The sequence below is a fragment of the Homarus americanus genome, unplaced genomic scaffold, assembly GCF_018991925.1.
Source record: "Homarus americanus isolate GMGI-L3 unplaced genomic scaffold, GMGI_Hamer_2.0 scaffold6317, whole genome shotgun sequence".
Taxonomy (NCBI): domain Eukaryota; kingdom Metazoa; phylum Arthropoda; class Malacostraca; order Decapoda; family Nephropidae; genus Homarus; species Homarus americanus.
Window position 1 is genome coordinate 910,418 of NW_024730668.1, and position 20,331 is coordinate 930,748.

Here is a 20,331-nt window from a genome sequence, read left to right on the forward strand (position 1 = left end):
CATAGGTATATCACCTGAGTGGAAGAGTGGTAGGAATGCGTTGGGTGGACGTGTGGGTGTGTGAGTGGGCGTGTCGGCGTGTGAGTGGGCGTAGGAGTGTACAGTTAACCTGTTAGGCGGGCGTGGATTCGGTGCTTGTGTAGGCGCGTCGGTGTAAATCACGTGAGCGTGGTTGTCATGTAGTAAGTATGGCAGTCATTCTGGTACAGATATCAAGTGGACCCGACTAGAGTATCTTGATGAAGGCTTGACTATCATATGACCATGACTCCCGTGGGGGATTTGACAATATGACACTCACGTGGACGCAACTGTCATGCAGGTACACCTATCATGTAAAACCGACTGTCATAAGGGCGTGACTCTCATGGAAGTACGACTATCATGTGACCCCGGCTGTCGTGAGGCAGTGACTGCCATGCAAGTACGACTATCATGAGAACCCGGCTGTCATGAGGGCGTGACTGGCATGCAGGTACGACTATCATGTGAGCCTGATATCATGAGAACCCGGCTGTCATGAGGGCGTGACTGTCATGCAGGTACGACTATCATGTGAGCCTGATGTCATGAGGGTATGGCTGTCATGCAGGTACAGGTATCAGGTGAACCTGACTGTCATGAGAGCGTAGCTTTCGTGCATTTGGACGTTGCAGGCGTGCAGGCGGGCGTGGGCAGGCGTGCGGGTCAGTAAGGAACACTACCATGAAATAAACCTCTCATCCTCTCCTACCTTTCGTTTGTCTTCTTCAAAGGACGAGTGCTTGGCTGGTTCTCGTACCTGAGGGAGAGAGAGACACGGGTTAGTACGTCCGTGACACGTACACAAGGACACGTACACAACAACACATACACAAGGACACGAACACTGAGGAAGAAAGAGACACCTTACATGTCAACACACAGGTGAGAGAGAAGGAAAGACTGCAGGGGTTAACACAAAATGACGGAGTGGGTCAGGGATGAGGAAGATACTTTTACTGTCAGTCTGTTAGTCAGGCAAGAGAGTCAGTCAGTCAGCCAGTCAGTCAAGAGGGTCAGTATTAAATGTAATTAACAGAGATAAAAGAAAATGTACGATTAAGTGGCCATCCAAGACGAGGAAACGACTAATGAGTCAACCACCTAGCACCCAGCACTCCACCTAGCACCCAGCACTCCACCTAGCACCCAGAGTATACGCGAGGGTCTTACTGTGACACGCGTGGCTGAAGAACTTCCTAAAATACCACACACACACACACACACACACACACAGTTATCTAAACAAGGTGAAGGTGATGGTCCAACCAGTCATCACGCTGTGTACCTAAACTCATTAACCTGCAACTCAATTATCAATATTTACGTACATCAGTGGCGCAGCGGTAGCACGTTTGCCTCCCACCTATGTGTCCCAAGTTCGATTAAGGGTCTGATGTGAGACAGGTGTAGTATAACATGACCATACCCAATTAAACAGGTGCTCTATGGCTACTTCTGTTTCCTCCTGTACAAACTCATCAGGGATAACGCCACTAACTTCCATCCGCCAATAATACGTTAAATTAAAAATTATTTATATTCTATTTACGTAGAGTAATATATAATCATTGGACCCAGACACCCCCCCCCCACACACACACATACATCACCCCCAGCAAGGCAAAACCACCACCACCGTCAACGAATTCACCACCACAATTCACCACCACCACAACCACCAGCACCCTGCCACCAATACACCAGCATCAATCACCACCAGTGCACCACCACCACCAGCGCCACCACCAACACTGAAGCACTAATTACTCACCACCACCAGCGCCACTCTGCCAGGTAGGCCACAAGTTGTGTTGGCAGGATGGGTGGTGAGGTGCAGGCGCTCATAGAACTTATTGAAATATACAAGAATTCCTGAAGTGTTCTGACTCGACGTTCTGTAATAAAAGACACTTACAGACATTCTTTCAATCAACTTTACAAAAAAATACATAACATATTGACTGAAATTCTTATCTAGTCTTCCTCGGGTACAGCAAAATTACAGAAATAAACTATCATTCCATTACCTTAGGGTACAAAATAAATACAGAGACTCTTTCCATTAAGACTTCTTGAGGTTCAGCAAAATACAAAACCACACTCATTCCCCTCGCTAAGGTACAGGAGAGAATTATTACTGAAACTCACTCAAGGTAAATACAAGGGAGGGGGGATTCCCTACAACACCTGAGACACACAGGTAGGTAGTGGTAAATAATAAATAGATAGATATAGGTAAATACATGAGAGAAAAAAAGAAAGAGAAAGGGGAGAAAAGGGGAAGAGAGAGAGAGAGAGAGAAAAAGTAGAGAAAGAGACATATGAGAAAAGGTAGAGACAAGAAGTGTGAGAGAGAAAGGGTACACAGAGAGAGAGAGAACGACAGGAGAGAAGAGTGAGAGTGAAAGGAGAGAGAGTGAAAGAGAGAGAGACAACAGATCAATACGCATCTCGGGGCCACCGCTGACCACCACCACCACACACTACCACCACCACCACCACCACCACCAACACAGAGTATCAGATTATGACGTCACCGGCAGACATGAGGGCCCAGCCTTAATTAGCCATAAATTATCGGAGATGATGGTGGAGCCGCGCGCCATAATGAAGAGACCGTCAACACGCACCCCGCTGCTCGTTAACCAAAACTCTCGTCCATCATAAAACTCGTTCACCCTCCCTCCCTCCTTCTGTCCCTCTTTCTCTTCCTTCTGACCCTCTCCTCCTCCTTCGCCCTTCCTTCTCTCCCTCCTGACCTCCATACCCCTCCCTCCTTCCTTCTCCTCCTTCACTGTCCCTCCTACTCCTTCTGTCCTTCTCCTCCTTCTCTCTACTTCTGACCCCCCTCCTCCTTATCTCTCCTTCTGACCTCCTCCTCCTCCTTCGTCCCTTCCTTCTCTCCCTCCTGACCTCCTTACCCTCCCTCCTTCCCGCTTTCTGAAAGTCCCAGCCTTCCTCCTTCATACCTCTGAGCCACTCTCTTCCCTCCTTCTTTCCCTCCATCTTCCCTTCCTCTGACTCCTCTTCCTTCCTTCCCTCCTCCTCCTTCTGACCCCTCCACCTCATTTCCCTTTTCTTCTCTCCCTCCTCCTTCAACCCACATCCCTCCTTCTCTCCTCCTCATCTCCATACCCTCCCTGCCACAAACCTTCATACCCAGCTTCCTCTTTCCTCTGTCCCTCCTCAGCCCTACCCCCCTTCTCCCCCCCTCCTCCTTCCTTCTCTCCCTCAGACCCCCATATACTCCTTCTTCCCTCCTTCTCCCCCCTGACCCTCCACCCCCCTCCCCCTCCCTGATACACAGTCTCCGTCAGCTTCCTGCATAGGGTGAAGCTACTATTTTTGTTGACACTACTACTATTACTATCAGATTACTACTACTACTACTACTACTACTACCGTTATGCTGTTGCTACTACTACTGGTACTTCTACTACTACTACTACCATTGATAATAATAATAATAATAATAATAATAATAATAATAAAAATAATAATAATAATTAATAATAATAATTTTAACTATTGCTACCACCACCACTACCACCACCACCACTACCACCACCACCACTACCACCACCGTGTAACCGTGAGATGATAACAATCCCTGTCATTATCTTACATCACTTAATTATCACCCTTCTGACTCCCCCTTCCCTCCTCCCTCCACCCCCCTCCATGACCCTTCTTTCCTCCTTCCAATACCCTTCCCTCCTCCCTCCACTCCCACCAACCCCTTTCCCTCCTCCCTCCACCCCCCTCCAAGAGACCCTTCCCTCCTCCCTCTACCCCCACCAAGCCCTCCTTCCTCATAATGTACACAGGGTGCTTCATCGAGTCGGTCTGTCCTGTGTCTGTATGTACGTCCGTCCGTGTGACAGCAAACATAACTCAACGATAGATAATGCCAGCAATTTCTAACCTGAGTACGGGGGTTTGACCTTGACATACAGTACCTCCATCCCCCCTACCCCTCTAGACCTGTTATTTATGTATCCTGAGGTCAAGGAGGTCAAGGGTCAAGATTATGGAGGTCATCTATCTACATCTGGTGTGTGGGAAGTGAAATAAAGTGTCGTGTCTCCGTAGGGTTTCTGGTCATTGTAAACAGGAGGGGTAACCAATGACGGGTGTAGGAGAGCACCCTGGGGAACCTCTGCCTGGGTGTTGTTATTGTATGTTATTGTTATTATTATTTTTATTGTTATTATTATTATTATTATTATTATTATTATTTTATTATTATTAGAATTATTATTATTGTTATTATTATTATTATTATTATTATTATTATTATTATTATTATTATTATTATTATTATTATTAGAATTATTATTATTGTTATTGTTATTATTATTATTACTGTTGTTGTTATTATTATCATTATCATTGTTACTATTATATTAATATTATTATTCTATTTTCTTTCCTACAAAAATCAATTATATTTTCTTGTTCGTATGTTCTTTATAATCCAACAAGAACTTTTTCTTTTCTTCAATCTCTCTCTCTCTCAAGTCGAGACACCCTGCTTGACCCTTCCGTTCACTCCTCCTCCTCCTCCTCGCTTATCCTACATTCCATCACACTATTCCCGTCTCCCTTATCCTCGCTTCCTGCATATCTCCCTGTTTACACTCCCACCGTACCATATATACCCAGACCTGTACTCGTTATCCCTGTTAAGGAGTACACGTCCACCACACCACCACACACCATCACCTCATTAGACCGTCCGATGAATCTCTCTCACGCTGGATTGAGTCTCCCACGGACGTCGATCCTCTCCCATGGCGTCCCAACTACTGTCCCAATCCGTGCTGCTTTGCCACCTCCACCTAAGCACAGCGGGGGAGGAGGGCGGGGGGAGGCACAACACCGCTAACTGTAGCTGTGTGTGTATGAGGGGCAGCTCAGGTACAGCACCAGCAACATCGGGTGTGTGGGGCAGCTCAGGCACAGCGGGGGGTTCAGCGGCTCCTCTACCCTCGTTAAGGAACAGCGGGACGCCGACAAATGAACTTCTCGCCACTATATCACGCGCTATCAAACTCCTCCACAGTGATGGTGGGTGTGTGGTGGTGGTGGTGGTGTGTGATGTGTGGTGTGTGGCGGTGGTGTGTGGTGGTGTGTGGTAGTATTTGATATGTGGTGGTGGTAATGGTGGTGGCAGCGGTGGTGATGTGTGGTGGTGGTGGTGTGGCGGTGGTGTGTGGTGGTCTGTGGTAGCGTTTGATATGTGGTGGTGGTGACAACGGTGGTAGTGGTAGTACTAGTGGTGGCGGCGCGGCGGTGGTGTTACAGAGACCTGATTTCGTTGTATCAAGATGTGTTCCTCTAACACATGAACTCTTCCTCCTGCAGGCACCTGGAGGTAGAAGACTCAAGACTCGTATCAAACAAATTAATATTCTACTAAACTCTGATGAAAAACCGCATTAATTAATTTACCTTTGGCAATCTCTCTCTAAACGAACGACATTGAAACACGAGAAAAAAAAATACATCCCAAAAAACGTACATTTCTGACAATGTTTTACTCAAGGACCGAAACTAAAAAAAAAAATATAGCTTATAAAATATGGATCTTTGACAATTTCTGGTTGAAGGCACGACAACCGCTTACACCCCTCACTTAAAAAAAACAACGACCACCACCACTACCACTACCACCCCCTTCACGACCACCACTACCATCACCACCTCCACCCCACCACCTTCACGACCACCACCTCCACCCACCATTTTCACGACCACCACCACTATCACCACAAAAACAACCTCCCCCCTCCCCCTCTACCACAACCACCACCAAGACCCCACTCAAGTAACAACAACTACAAACAACAACATACACAAAAGTTAAACGCATCCCCCCAAAAAATATCCAACGAAAAATTAAATCTGAATTATTTCCCCACGGACCCTATCGTTAAGTTATTTATTCCGCCTCTGATTTCCTACTCGACCCAGGAATGACTTTTTTAAATCGTTGTGTAAAGTTGGGCAGCAGCGTCATTAAGAACAGGGACGGAGGGAGCCCATGCCATCTGCCCATCACCACACAACACACACACACACCAATCATGGAGGGGGAAAAAAAAGAGGAAAATATACCCCCCCAAAAATGAGGAAAATATACAAAATAGAGAAAAATATAAGAAAGGGGAAAATATACAAAAAAAGAGGAAAATATACAAAAAAAATTGGAAAATATACAAAATAGAGGAAAAAAAAATGGTATTATGTATAAGACGCTGTAACCACACGGGGATTACTCTACCTGCGCTTTATTTAGCCAGACTAACACACATACATAATGAATAACAACAGCAATAGTGCAGTGGCTGAGTCTCTTTCACCCTTCAGCGCTCTTGAGGGTACCTGAGAAATACTGTTCATTTATCTTATGACATTTAATAAACAACAAAGTATCGTATGGGTTTGTGTTGATGTTTATAGGTAAATTCTTTCGTTTCTGTAAGGGGAACATACTTGATGATATTGTAAGTACCTGTTAATTACTTTACCTGTGAGTACACCTGATGAACTTCCTCCTCCAGCAGCAGCAGGAGGAGGAGGAGAAGGAGGAGGAGGAGGAGGAAGAGTAGGAGGAGGAGAAGAAAAAGGAGGAGGAGGAGAAGAAAAAGGAGGAGGAGGAGAAGAAGGAGGAGGAAGAGGATGAGGAGGAGGGGATCCCACAGGACAGATGCGTCATTAAGAGGGCGAGGGGGAGCACCAGTGGACAGTAAGAGACAGTAGAGAGTCTGAGGGAGAGACACTGATGACGTGGGGACATGCTATCTCCCGATCACACGCAGGGTCTACCCCCCTCCTCCTCTCCCACCCCCACCTCTCAGCCTCCCAAGGGCCTCCAGACTACACATGATCCACACTACTAGCATCTTCCGCCTTTAAGAGGGTGTTAGGTTCTCTCGACATCCACACTACCAACACTAACATGCTTCTAGACGCCCTCAAGAGTCAATAATCCATACCATCCAACCAGCTTCCACACTACCACCCGCTTGCCAGATGCCCCCAGAATCCACAAACTATCTCACGGTTTCTCCTGCTGTGGGTGACGCCGAGTTCACACTATCCAGACCAAACTACCAGCTAGTGACCTCAGAGTCTGCCTGTATGGCTGAGACTTCTACCAGTTCTTGTCTGGTGTGTGTACCAGGAGCCTTCTACATATAAACACATGTTAAAGGGACCCAACACTTTATTCGATCCTCTCCTCTCGATCCACACCACCACTGGATCATTCCCGTCACGGTCCCTGAAGTCTCGTATTGCCCTAAGGATAACTAAGTACCCCCAAGGACTCATTTATCCAAGTCTCCTCCCCAAATAGTACATCAGTTTCCAAGAATCCAGAAGGAATTATTGCATCCTTCATGTCATCAAATAATTGAAACTGAAATCTAAACAATTTATTTAGTCATAATTTCCAGATTCAGTCTTACCAACATGACTGACACGCTTCACAACTACAGGTATCATGAAAGTTACCTGATAAATACATTAATCTCAAGACCTTTAACTAAGTATCTTGAAGTATCATCTACGTTACAACAACTTACTCGGTGTTAAGGGGGAACCATCTGGACCCTCACGTCGTCCCGGTCTGAGAGGCTGAGGTAATGTGTTTCTATGCAGGTTTAACAGATGTGTTCCGCAACACCTGTCTCTCTCAGTCGTGGTGACGTGGCGCTGTCTTCCCTCTTCTCTACCGATGTTGCTTTTAACACAGCATCACAGCAGCAGCAGTAAGGACACAGCAGAGCCATAATTACGGCAGAATGGGGCCACAGCATCACAGCAGCAGCAGTAAGAACACAGCAGTCATAATTACAGCAGCATGGGGCCACAGCATCACAGCAGCAGCAGTAAGGACACAACAGAGCCATAATTACAGCAGCATGGGGCCACACTCGGCTACACCGGCGCAGCATCAATAGGAAAATCAATGTGATGGCCGCCAGAATCCCCAAACTTGAGGGCGGCGGCGACCACGATGGGCCAACTCCTGCCTCTAATGTGCCGACCCAGAGAGCAAACACCCAACCAAATGTCCTTAAATTCGTTTTCAATTTGTGCCAGAACGAACCTACGGATGAACAAGTAGGTACGTTCAATAGCGAACAAGAAACAAGTATAGGCTATAGCAGCGATATAGAGGTACTTTTTAACGAAGAAGTTACAGTCTATAGCGAAGAAGAGAAGAGAGACACACACAGTCTATAACGAAGAAATAATTCCCTTTTACAACGAAAACGCAAACACACTACAACAAAGAAATGAATACTTGTTATAACATAATTACTTCAACCTGATAATTACGATCAAAACAATCGACTTATAGGGATTCAGCGATTGTTTGTACCCTGTGTTTGAGAATACAATATAATACACATTTTCTACGTTTTTATGAATATGTTTTGATATATGGCTGTGTATAATATGTATGTTATAAGTACCATCCACATATTTATGTATATGTAGGTGAGTGATGACTGTGTGTGTGTGTGTGTGCGTTGATGGTGATTTATATAGTGGTTGATGGTGATTCATATAGTGGTTGGTGGTGATTTATATAGTGGTTGATGGTGATTTATATAGTGGTTGATGGTGATTCATATAGTGGTTGATGGTGATTCATATAGTGGTTGATGGTGATTCATATAATGGTTGATGGTGATTTATATAGTGGTTAATGGTGATTCATATAGTGGTTGGTGGTGATTTATATAGTGGTTGATGGTGATTCATATAGTGGTTGATGGTGATTTATATAGTGGTTGATGGTGCGGGTTTTTTTTTAGATATTGGTACACACACACACACACACACACACACACACACATTATGATTTTTACATTTCACTTAGTCTTTACACAGGTGAAAATCTTAAATCAGAGATAGGAAGAAGCGAGAAAGGAGAAGGGAAGAGAAGAGACAAAGTGATAAAGAGAGGGTAAAGAGGAGTTGAAAGAAGAGGAACATGAAGTAGAGAAGAGAGAAAAATGAAGAATAAAGAGTTTAGAGTTGAATGAGGATAAAGGGATGTGTAAGGAAAGGGGTGGTGGGGAGGGTCAGCAGCAAGGAGGAGGAGGAGGAGGAGGAGGCAACAGATAAGAGTGATGGCGGGAAAGCGGCCAGCTGGAGGCCTCGTGATCACGTTACTGGCTGCTGCTGCTGCTGCTGCTGCTGCTGCTGCTGCTGCCTCTCTCCTGCTACTGCTGCTGCCTCTCTCCTCCTTCTGCAGCTGCCTCTCCTGCTACCGCTGCCTCTCTCCTCCTTCTGCAGCTGCCTCTCCTGCTACCGCTGCCTCTCTCCTCCTTCTGCAGCTGCCTCTCCTGCTACCGCTGCCTCTCTCCTCCTTCTGCAGCTGCCTCTCCTGCTACCGCTGCCTCTCTCCTCCTTCTGCAGCTGCCTCTCCTGCTACCGCTGCCTCTCTCCTCCTTCTGCAGCTGCCTCTCCTGCTACCGCTGCCTCTCCTCCTCTCCTGCTACCGCTGCCTCTCTCCTCCTTCTGCAGCTGCTCTCTCCTCCTTCTGCAGCTGCCTCTCCTGCTACCACTGCCTCTCTCCTCCTTCTGCAGCTGCCTCTCCTGCTACCACTGCCTCTCTCCTCCTTCTGCAGCTGCCTCTCCTGCTACCGCTGCCTCTCTCTTGCTGTTGTCTCTACTTTCCTTCACTCATTATTCCTTTTTCCAATTATTAAATTCTTTGCTACTATTCTCCTTTTCTCATATATCCGCAGTTATCGTTGGGCTGGGTGACAGGGTGGGTAGCTGGGTGGGTGGCAGGGTGGGTGGCAGGGTGGGTGGCAGGATGGGTGGCAGGTTGGATGGAGGACTATGTGATGGGGTGGGTGACGAGGTGGGTAACGAGGTGGGTGACGGGATGGGTAACGAGGCGGGTGGCTTCGTGGGTGGCAAGGTGGGTGGCAGGTTGGATGGAGGACTGTGCGGTAGGATGGGTGACGAGGTGGGTGACGAGGTGGGTGACGAGGTGAATAACGAGGTGGGTGACGGGGTGGGTAACGAGGTGTGTAACGAGGTGGGTGGCAGGCAGGATGGGTGGGTGACTGTGTGATGGGGGTGGATGAGGGTACCACCTGTGATCTTGTTTACCTCTGGTCTGAGCTGAGCGGTGGCGTCTCGTTCACATCCTCCGCCCGCCCACCATCCATCACTATGATTACTCTTTTCCCCGCCAACATTCTGCCATTATTCTTCTCCTTCCGTCTTTTTCTCTCTCGTCTTTTGATCTTAACACATGACTCCTTCTATGTAACCCACACACGCACATATGTCTGTTTTTACGTACACGCTCATGACTGTTTCTACGTGTGCATTCATGACTGTTTCTATGTACACATTCATGACTGTTTCTCTGTACACATTTATGACTGTTTCCACGTATCACATATATGATTGTTTCTATGTAACCCACACACGCACACACACACATGATTGTTCCTTCATACACACACACACACACACACACACACACATGACTGTTCCCACGTACCTCCACACACACACACACACAGTTTTATCACCTTTTTTTTCCCATACCTGACTGTTTTTTGTCTTACCCACAAGGGAACGTTTTACTGTCATTTCTGTGTTACTGTCGTGGTCATTACCTAATAAGTGTTCCTTCTCATACTCGATGTGACCTTACAGCCCGCCCCTCATGCACCCACCCCCTGTACCCCTCCCTTCCATGAGCCCCCAATGCCCCCCCCTGCACCTACACCTAACCCCAATATTCCCTCTGCCCTCCCACGCCACCCTCCCCAACCTTACCCCCAAGCCCCAAAGCGTATTTGCCATCACCAATAACTTTACTTCGCCTGAAATAAAACTCCCGGACATCAAAGGATAATAAACAAATTAACGCCGCCACTGGACTCTCGGCCCTCCTGCCCAGCGCCACAAGGACGACTCTTCTCCACCGAGTCCTGCCGCTCGTCCCCGGAAGTTGCTCTAACTCTTTGGAAAGATAAGATTACATGCGGGAATTCCCTGAAAGAAGACCAGCGCTAACCAAACAACTCAATCGCCGGTGGTCATCGCAAAGGACACTGAGTCTTAAGACGCTGGGGAAATAATGGCGAGAATCGTATACCGAGTCGATGATCCACACCAACGAAGAGAGCAAGAGAGAAAACACCACATTACGGGAATCTCAACCTTGTGGTGACTGGACAGAGAGGTCAAAATAACTGAAAGAAAGAGGAAGGGAACCTATGCATCTGACACTCTTGCCTCTCTTCCCCCTGAGATTACAAACCCAAACACACTCGGGTCTGAGGGAAGCGAACTGCCACACGACCCTCACCTCTAAGACACCACCACCTAGAGGCCACATCACCCCGTCACTCCCCCACCACAGTTATTATTTCCACCAATCACTCCGAATAGATCAAAGGATATAAAATATTTTCCACAGATCCCTCGAATGGTTTGTGTCACGCGAGCCAACACTTCCACCCGGTCACTCAACACGGGCTAATAACAACAGCCACGAACAGACCGGCAGCCCACCACGACATAAAACCAACAAATGGATATGAACACCTTACATAATATTTACACAAAAACACGTGAAAAAAACAAAAACATTACGAGGCAGAGGATTGTGATGCTGTACAAGAGTCGTTTATGTTTTAAAACTGATATAACGAAACGAATCCACTCACAAGGAAGATGTTTAGATATAAATCACATAACAGAGAGTGGAAGTGGCGTCGACTCCCAACTCACTTCCTCTGACATCTTGGGTGGCCAGTGTTCAAACTCGGGTCATTCCTAGCTAGGGACGTGACCCACCACAACCTTAGGTGGATCAAGGTATGTGGCCATTAAGACGTAGAAGGGTCTGGAATGGAGAGCGAATATGACGTCATGTACGATCCTCCTCCATTTTCCTGTTTAGGTGACTGGTCAAACTGGGCACAAGTCTGGTGGTCAATTAAGTCAGAGGCCTTGTAAGACAGGGGTTCTAGTATGACTGGGGCCCAGTAAGATTAGGGCCTAGTAGGAATGGGGCCCAACAAGATTAGGGCCTATTAGGAATGACGCCCAGTAAGACTAGGGCCTAGTAGGAATGGGGCCTAATCAGACTGGGGTTCTAGTAGGAATAGAGCGAAGATGAACTATGACGTCCGGGTGTTGGTCAAGAGGATGACACGACTCTGAGGAGGAACCAGAAACTTCATAAGAAAAAAGAAAAAAGAAAAAAAAGAGATAATATTGAGGAGTGAACAGAAAACAGATAATAAAGAGAAGGAGTAAACTATAAAATGGGAAAAGGTTCGCTGGAGAAAACATAGAAAACGCAAAGACGCCAAAGAAAAGGAATATAGAAAACAAGAGACGGTGAAAGTGAACTATGTGACAGACGACGATTACCAAGCTATGATGTTGTTTGTTGACACAGTCTGGCTCCCCTCGTGACCCATGACCTGCTTCGGTGACCTCTTGTGACCTCTTCTGGCACTCAGGTCACAGGCACAAGGACCAGTCTCTACGCCGGTGATGAAAACAGGAACACGGCCTTTCCATCATTCCTTTGTTTACATGTCTTTGGAAACTCAGTGTTGTCTATTCCTTCTTTGGATATCTTCTTAATGTTATCATCCTTTAACTCATTAGATATCACCTTTAAATACATCAACAACTGGATATCAACATACAAGACCCCTGATAACAACTTAGCAGGATGGTTATGTTACTGATGGCTCTGTGTAGTCAAATAGCGATCAGTATGTGTGATATATAGAGGAGATAGTGTCAACCATACAAACAATGAACAACTGAGCCAACACAATCAAAATAACTAATGAGAATCTACCCGGTTACCTGGCTACTGTGCCGTAAAGAAGGAGGACGTGGTGTGATATTCTGTGACTGTCGAAGTGGTATGTGTCAAAAGAAACGTGATAGTTGGCAGGGAGAAACTCCATCGTATTGAACTTGTGTGGATTCCGTCTCATGTTGGAATTAGGAAACCTTAATATGTAGTTCGAGTGGATAAAAGATTTGTAATATAGATATTAAGAGATCTGAGAAACGAACACACAGAACCTAGTAGTTGTAGAGCATCAGTAAGTAGGACATATTATGTGTCAAGAGGTCAGCATAAGGACAGGACCAGACACTGTGATGTATTTGTAAACAGATTTAGCGAGGATAGAAGAACATCTGGCAAGTTAGTGAGACAAGTAAATATTGTGTTAGACCTTTACAACATACACTTGAATATTATTGTGACACCTCCAGAGAGTTCACCTTTCCTTACCTGCTATATAGTTAATTGAATCAGGAATCCTTAGAAACATCTTGAGAGTTTATCCTAAATTTACCCATCCACCAACACGCACATCTCCCCACCAAACACACCCATCTCCCCACCAACACACCCCTCTCCCCACCAACACACCCCTCTCCCCACCAACACACCCATCTCCCCACCAACACACCCATCTCCCCACCAACACACCCCTCTCCCCACCAACACACCCCGTCTCGCTGGCCAAGTCTCTCCACACTATCCCCGCCTCCCCTGTCATCAACACTCGGCTCTTCTCTACACTAGATAAATATTTTCAGAAGTGTGTAAGTGTGTCAGGGAGTGAGGAACCCCGTGTCCCAGGCTCTGTCCAGTGTCCTCGGGAACCTTCAGTGCTTCACATACATAAAAGGAAAGAAAAAAAACATATGCACATAAATATACGCACATAAAGCACACACACACAAAAATACATATACAAAATACAAAAATACACAAAAATACACAAAAATACAAAGACACACAAATACACAAATTTACACACACACTCATAAACTTAAACAAGTAAATATTTACCCACGTAGGCAAAAAGTATATATACAGGAAACAGTAATTAAATCATCCATTCGGTCAGTCAGTCAGTCAGTCAGTCAGTCAGTCAGTTAGTCAATAACAATAAAACAATATAAACACAGAGACGTGGCTGGTGTGCCCTATTGTGTGTAGGGGGGTGGGGGAGGGAGGGGTGTGAGAGATGTATTGAGGGGGACTGTGGGGGCTGGTGGTCGACTCCTACGTAAACACGGTAGTATTTTATGGCTCCCGGGCAGTAGGTTGGTGGAGCTGTGTCCCTGATGTCTGTCTGTCTGTATGTCTATCTGTCTGTCTGTCTGTCTGTATATTTACTGTTTCCGTCAGTCTGCCACAGCAAAAAAATTAACTTAAAGAATATTTAAGAATCCACTTTATAAATTACCTTAAATGAACTAGTTAGAAATGTTCTCAAATCACCAATTAAAGAAAAAAAATATCGTACGATCTTTAGAAACTCAGAGACCAGGACGGCGAAACATCTCTTAAAACGGGTAAGTGTTCACGTGTGTGGTGGTAGACGTGATGTGTGGTGGTAGACGTGATGTGTGGTGGTAGACGTGATGTGTGGTGGTAGACGTGATGTGTGGTGGTAGACGTGATGTGTGGTGGTAAAGGTGATGTGTGGTGGTGGACCTGATGTGTGGTGGTGGACGTGATGTGTGGTGGTAGACGTGATGTGTGGTGGTAGACGTGATGTGTGGTGGTAAACGTGATGTGTGGTGGTAGAGGTGATGTGTGTGGTAGACGTGATGTGGTGGTAAACGTGATGTGTGGTGGTAGAGGTGATGTGGTGGTAGACGTGATGTGGTGGTAAACGTGATGTGTGGTGGTGGACGTGATGTGTGGTGGTAGACGTGATGTGTGGTGGTAGAGGTGATGTGTGGTGGTAAACGTGATGTGTGGTGGTGGACGTGATGTGTGGTGGTAGACGTGATGTGTGGTGGTGGACGTGATGTGTGGTGGTAGACGTGATGTGTGGTGGTAGACGTGATGTGTGGTGGTAGTGGTCATAACCTGTCACGCCCCCTGCCTCCTCCCTCTGTTTCCCCTCACCGCCTGACTGTCATCACCTGAGACTGAGAGCCGTTCACTGACTCACCAGCTGGCAGTCATCAGCAGAGGGACATCACCAAATACCTCAAATTTTCGTGTGTGTGTGTGTGTGTATGTATGTACAGTATGTGTGCGTGCCTGTCTTGTATGTATACCTATATTCATGTTGAACCAATGTGAAGTATGACGAATTTTCTCAACAAGTTTTTATCTATCTATGGCGATTTTTATGAATATCTATCTATCTATATATCTATCTATCTATCTATCTATCTATCTATCATCCGCAACTGCTAGAAGACATGGTTGATTGGCTGATTGTTTGATTGATTGTATATAGTACATCTGGTGTCGCAACAATTGAAAGTCATCTAACGCGATATTCAGCTTTTTTTTCTATTTAAAAATAATATAAAATATATGTAAATACTCGTATAACACATACTTATAATATTTAAAAACTATGCTTAATATGATATAAAATCTAGGTTATATTTTCTAAAAGAGTCCAGATGGGGAAGCCAGATAGTTGAGGCCAGATAGGGGGGCAGATGGGGGAAGCCAGATAGGGGAGGCCAGATAGGGGAGGAAAAGACCAGAGGGGAAGGTCAGCTGAAGGAGGAAGCCAACTTGGCCCAGAAGGAGGCCAGATGGGAAGAAAGCCAGCTGGAGAGGAGGCCAGATGGGGGAAGGCCAGCTGGGGGAGGAGGCCAGCTGGGGGAGGAGGCCAGATGGCGGGAGGATAAACTTGTAAACTCCATCTTCTGGAAATCAAACCATAACTCCAAGAATTTAGTTTAACCCCGGAGAGTGAAGAAAGGGGGGGGGGGGACCGAGGGAGGGAGGAATGAGGGAAGGGAGGTAGAGACAGAGGAAAGGATGGAGGAAGTGAGGAAGGGAGAGGTGACGGGAGAGGGGAGGAGCAGGGTAGGGTAGGGGCACGCGGGGCATGATTCCTTCATTAGGGAACCCTCGGCCGTTAACACAACAGGAAACAGATCCAATACCCGACACATGAAGGATTGCCCGCCTGGCCCTCCGCCTTAAGGGCCACTCTGGCACTCTCCAAGCTGGCTCTCTCGACCCTACGGCCTCACACCACTTTATGATGGCATAAGGACCACTTTGGCATGTACCAGGCCAGCAAGGTCGCCTCTATGACCACATGTAATTACCTAGTGCCTTAAAGGTCATTCTGGCACTGTTCACATGGCATTGTCTTTTCTACGGTTACGCACAACTGTTTCCGCCACAGTCATTCAAGAACGTGACCGTCTGCCCTATAATCACAGAGGACTTAAGGACCACATCAGAACATCTGTGTTTTGGCGCCAAATGACGGAGACGAGGGCGTGATTGACACCCAGAGGTCGCCAGTCTGGCTACCCCCCCGGTTTGCCACGGTCGCTACGGATGCCTTACTGTAATCTCAAGTCTCTTTTGTTTTTCTCCCCAAAATATTTTTCTGACAAAGGACAAAACTAAAGGAAAAATATAATGACCTCCCCGGACAGTGATCCTCGATGTGTTCTACACGCACAGCTTCTCAAAGGACAATGTTATTCTTCCTTGGTGCTGGTCATGAGGGGCGTGAGGTGTTAAGACAGTGGCCCGCTTGTCTCGGGTTTACTGTTGCTGGTAACTTTATGTCGTGACTGAGAAGATTATAATCATAATGACAATGATAATAATAATAATAATAATAATAATAATAATAATAATAATAATAATAATAATAACGATAATGATAATAACAATCATAATAATAATAATAATAATGATAATGATAATCATAATAACAATCATAATAATAATAATAACAATAATGATAATAATAACAATAATAATAATCGAACTTCCCAGAGAAAAATAAAGTAAGAACTATACTTTTATGTGAATAACTTTTTTTTTTAACTTCAACAATACAACGAAAAAAATCACAAAAAAATAACACAGGTAAATAAAAATCCCAGACAACATAATATATTCCTCAGATTATAACAATTAAACGGAAGAAATAAATCTAATAAGTGGCTCAGAATAGACACTAAACAGTTTATGTAAATGTAAGTTAAATTCTCCTTCAACAGCACAAACAAGAGTTAAATTATCAATAAAGAACTCAAGCTTCCCACACTCACGACAACAGCCACCTCCTTCCTCGTCGTCGCCGTTCCCTTGTGGTCGCGGCCCAGCAATTCGACATGCAAATAATTTTCAATGCAGCGTGATACGTATGCAAATGAGGTCGTTATAACAAGTGCATAATGAGGGGGGTAGAGTGATGCCGGGAATCAGTGTGGGGTTAGCTGGTTGGCTCCTCTACACACACACACACGCACCATAAGAGTGGGTAGGGTGGGTGAAGTGGGTGCTGGCGGGTGCGTGTATAAATGGGTGTGTGGATTAGTGAATGTGTGATTAAGTTGGTGGGTGTGTGGATAAGGGGATGGATGGATGTATGTGGGTAGTGGGTGAGTGAGTGAGTGGAGTGTAAAGTGGAGAGGTATTAGCCACTACTATACCATACACTCCTCCTCCCTCTCCCTCCACCATCACCATTAATAAACAAACACAGTCATAAACTTGGTACCAGGAGGCAGTAGACACAAGATCACAACACACACACACACACACAGACACCCCCAAGGCTCACAACCATCCCCACAAACAACAACAACAAACATCTGTCTCTCATCAGGAAGAATTATCGAATATTTTCACACTAATCCATCACCCCCCCAAGCATATATTGTCTGTCTGTCTGTCTATCATTTTATCTGTCTCTCTGTCTGTCTGTCTGTCTGTCTTTTTTATGTCAGTCTCTCTCTCTCTTTTTTATGCCTTTTTGTTTTTAAACCTGTCTGTCTGTTAGTCTTTTCATCTGTCAGTCTGTCTCTCTTTTCTATCGGTCTGTCTGTCAGTTAGATGCATTCTGACAGACTAAAACAGACAGTAAGATTTTATTTTTTATTATAATTATTTTTTTTTAATTTGTGTGATAATCCTGACATGATTTTACCTGTCCTCTTTACCTGAGGAGAAGACTAATGAGACTCGCTAGGGCATTGACTTCAAGGGGGAGGGGGGGGAAGGGGGAGGGGGGAAGGGGAGGGGGGAAGGGGGAGGGCTGGCATTGACTTCAAGAGATGGAGGGGAGGGGAGGGGAAGGGCTGGTAGCTCGAGCGTGTCTTGTAATCTCCGGAAGCTAGAGTCAGAGTAAATAAGCAAGCAAGTAAACAAGCAAGTAATCAAGCAATCAATCAACTAACCAAGAAACAACTAACCAAGTAAACAATCAACTAACCAATTAAACAATCAAGTAATCAAGCAAAGAATAAAATAACCATGGAAACAATCAACTAACCAAACAAACAATATACTAACCAAGTAAACAATCAACTAACCAAGTAAACAATCAACTAACCAAGTAAACAATCAACTAACCAAGCAAACAATCTACTAACCAAACAAACAAGAAATTAACCAAGCAAGCAATTTACTAACCAACTGACCAAGCAAACAACCAATCAACCAATCAATCAACCTATACTAACCAAGCAAGCAACGAGCCAACTGATCAAGCAAACAAGCAAGTAACCAATCAACCTACTAACCAACCAATCAAGCAACCAACCAACTAAGCAAACAAGCCAACCAACCAAACAACCAAACCAAGCAAGCAAGCAAACCGAGCAAGCAATCAACCCAAAAGCACGAGAGTTACTAACAGGAGGAAGCCGACCACAAAATTATACCAAGTTACGCTACAAGTCGGCTCCCATGACCACATCTTAGTGTAATTTATCGTATAATTGATGGTATAATTCAGGGTTATAATACTAGTTTGACCAAGGTAATAATAGAGTAATCCGGTGCACTTCTTGACAACGTAAACCGGATCTTGGTGGGTAAATCACGTCAACATTGTTTAATCATTTCTTTCAACATTAAGTTCACATTGTTCTTTCATTTCTTTCAACATCACGTCAATATTGTTCTCACTTCTTTAAACATCACTTCAATATCATGTCAACATTAAGTTAACATTGTTCTGTCATTTCCTCATCATCACGTCAACATAGTCTTTACATCCTTAACGTCACCTCAATATATTTAACATCACCTCAACATCACTAGGCTGATGTTTACTATAATTAATGATGTTGTGATGCTATGTCGTTATTGTTATTGTTTTTGCTATTGTTAATTATTTGGCTATTATTAATATTATTATTATTATTTTCCTCTCAACCTAAATTTTAAATAACTTTCGTAACTCAACTTTTTAAGACACTGTTGAGATCGTATTAAAATATTTAAAAAAATAAATAAAAATTATATAATTCTTTGATGCAATTAATATTTCCTTCGTATTCAAATTCAAAATAATCAGATAAGATAATTGAGTCATTCATGTGATAATTAGATTGTACACGAAGATAATTAATGATAATTTTATGTTCAGATTCAAAACGCGAAAGATATGTGGGTCATTACTTGTGTTAATGACCCTTGAATTAAGTGTACCTGCTTCTGAACCCTAATTACTCTCTTCCTGTAGGTGTTTAGATGTTGTTTTAGTATTTTTCTATTATAATTAAACTGCTAAATGACTTAAACACGAAACTTTCCAGTATTACCTAAAGATTAGACAACCAAGCTTATTTCACCTTAAGAATTATCGCCCTAACGCTAACCCAACCTAATTTATTCTTAATCTAACCAAACTAACCTAATCCCAATCTAACCTAAACCTAACTCTAACCTCACGTAATTCTAATCTAACCTAACCTAACATTACTTAACTCGCCTATAATTTAACCTAACCCAACACTACTCTAACCTAACCTAACCAAATCTAACCTAACTCTAACCTAATTGAACACTAAACCTAACCTAACCTAACGCCTCCAGGTAGCGTTGGTGCGTTTAATCATCAGGTAAATTAGGGGGGGGGAGGAGGGGGCTATTCTTCAAGTGATCTAATTTCTATAACAAGTTTTCCTCGCCCTAATACCCCTGTCATTTAGATAAGAGAACATACACACTTAATGAACAAATGGTAACAGTAGTAATTTTGAACAGTTTAAAATGTTCACTGTTCATAACTTAAGTGTGAGCGTGATATTTTCCAATCGTCTAGTGTGAGCAATGTTCATGATCTTCAAGAACATGTGTGTTCATTTAGCAATCTGAGAGAAGTGTTCATTCATCCTGAAGGTCAGAGAAATGTTCACTATCTTAATAATAAATAATCAGGTAAAGTTCACACCCATGTTCAGTGTTCATTACAAGAACCCATCAAGTCATAAGTGTTCATTACAAGAATCTGAGGCGAAAAT

The 20,331-nt window shown here is 44.5% G+C and overlaps 1 protein-coding gene across 1 annotated transcript in view; it reads right to left on the bottom strand.

Annotated features, from left to right (window-relative positions):
• Positions 1 to 700: 700 nt before the first annotated feature.
• The window catches only part of LOC121867242, a 48,951-nt gene continuing 29,320 nt past the window's right edge, over positions 701 to 20,331 (bottom strand). The window contains exon 4 of the mRNA XM_042367093.1: positions 701 to 781. Within this exon, the coding sequence (XP_042223027.1) occupies positions 701 to 781 (81 nt within the window). The remainder of the gene's footprint in view (positions 782 to 20,331) is intronic.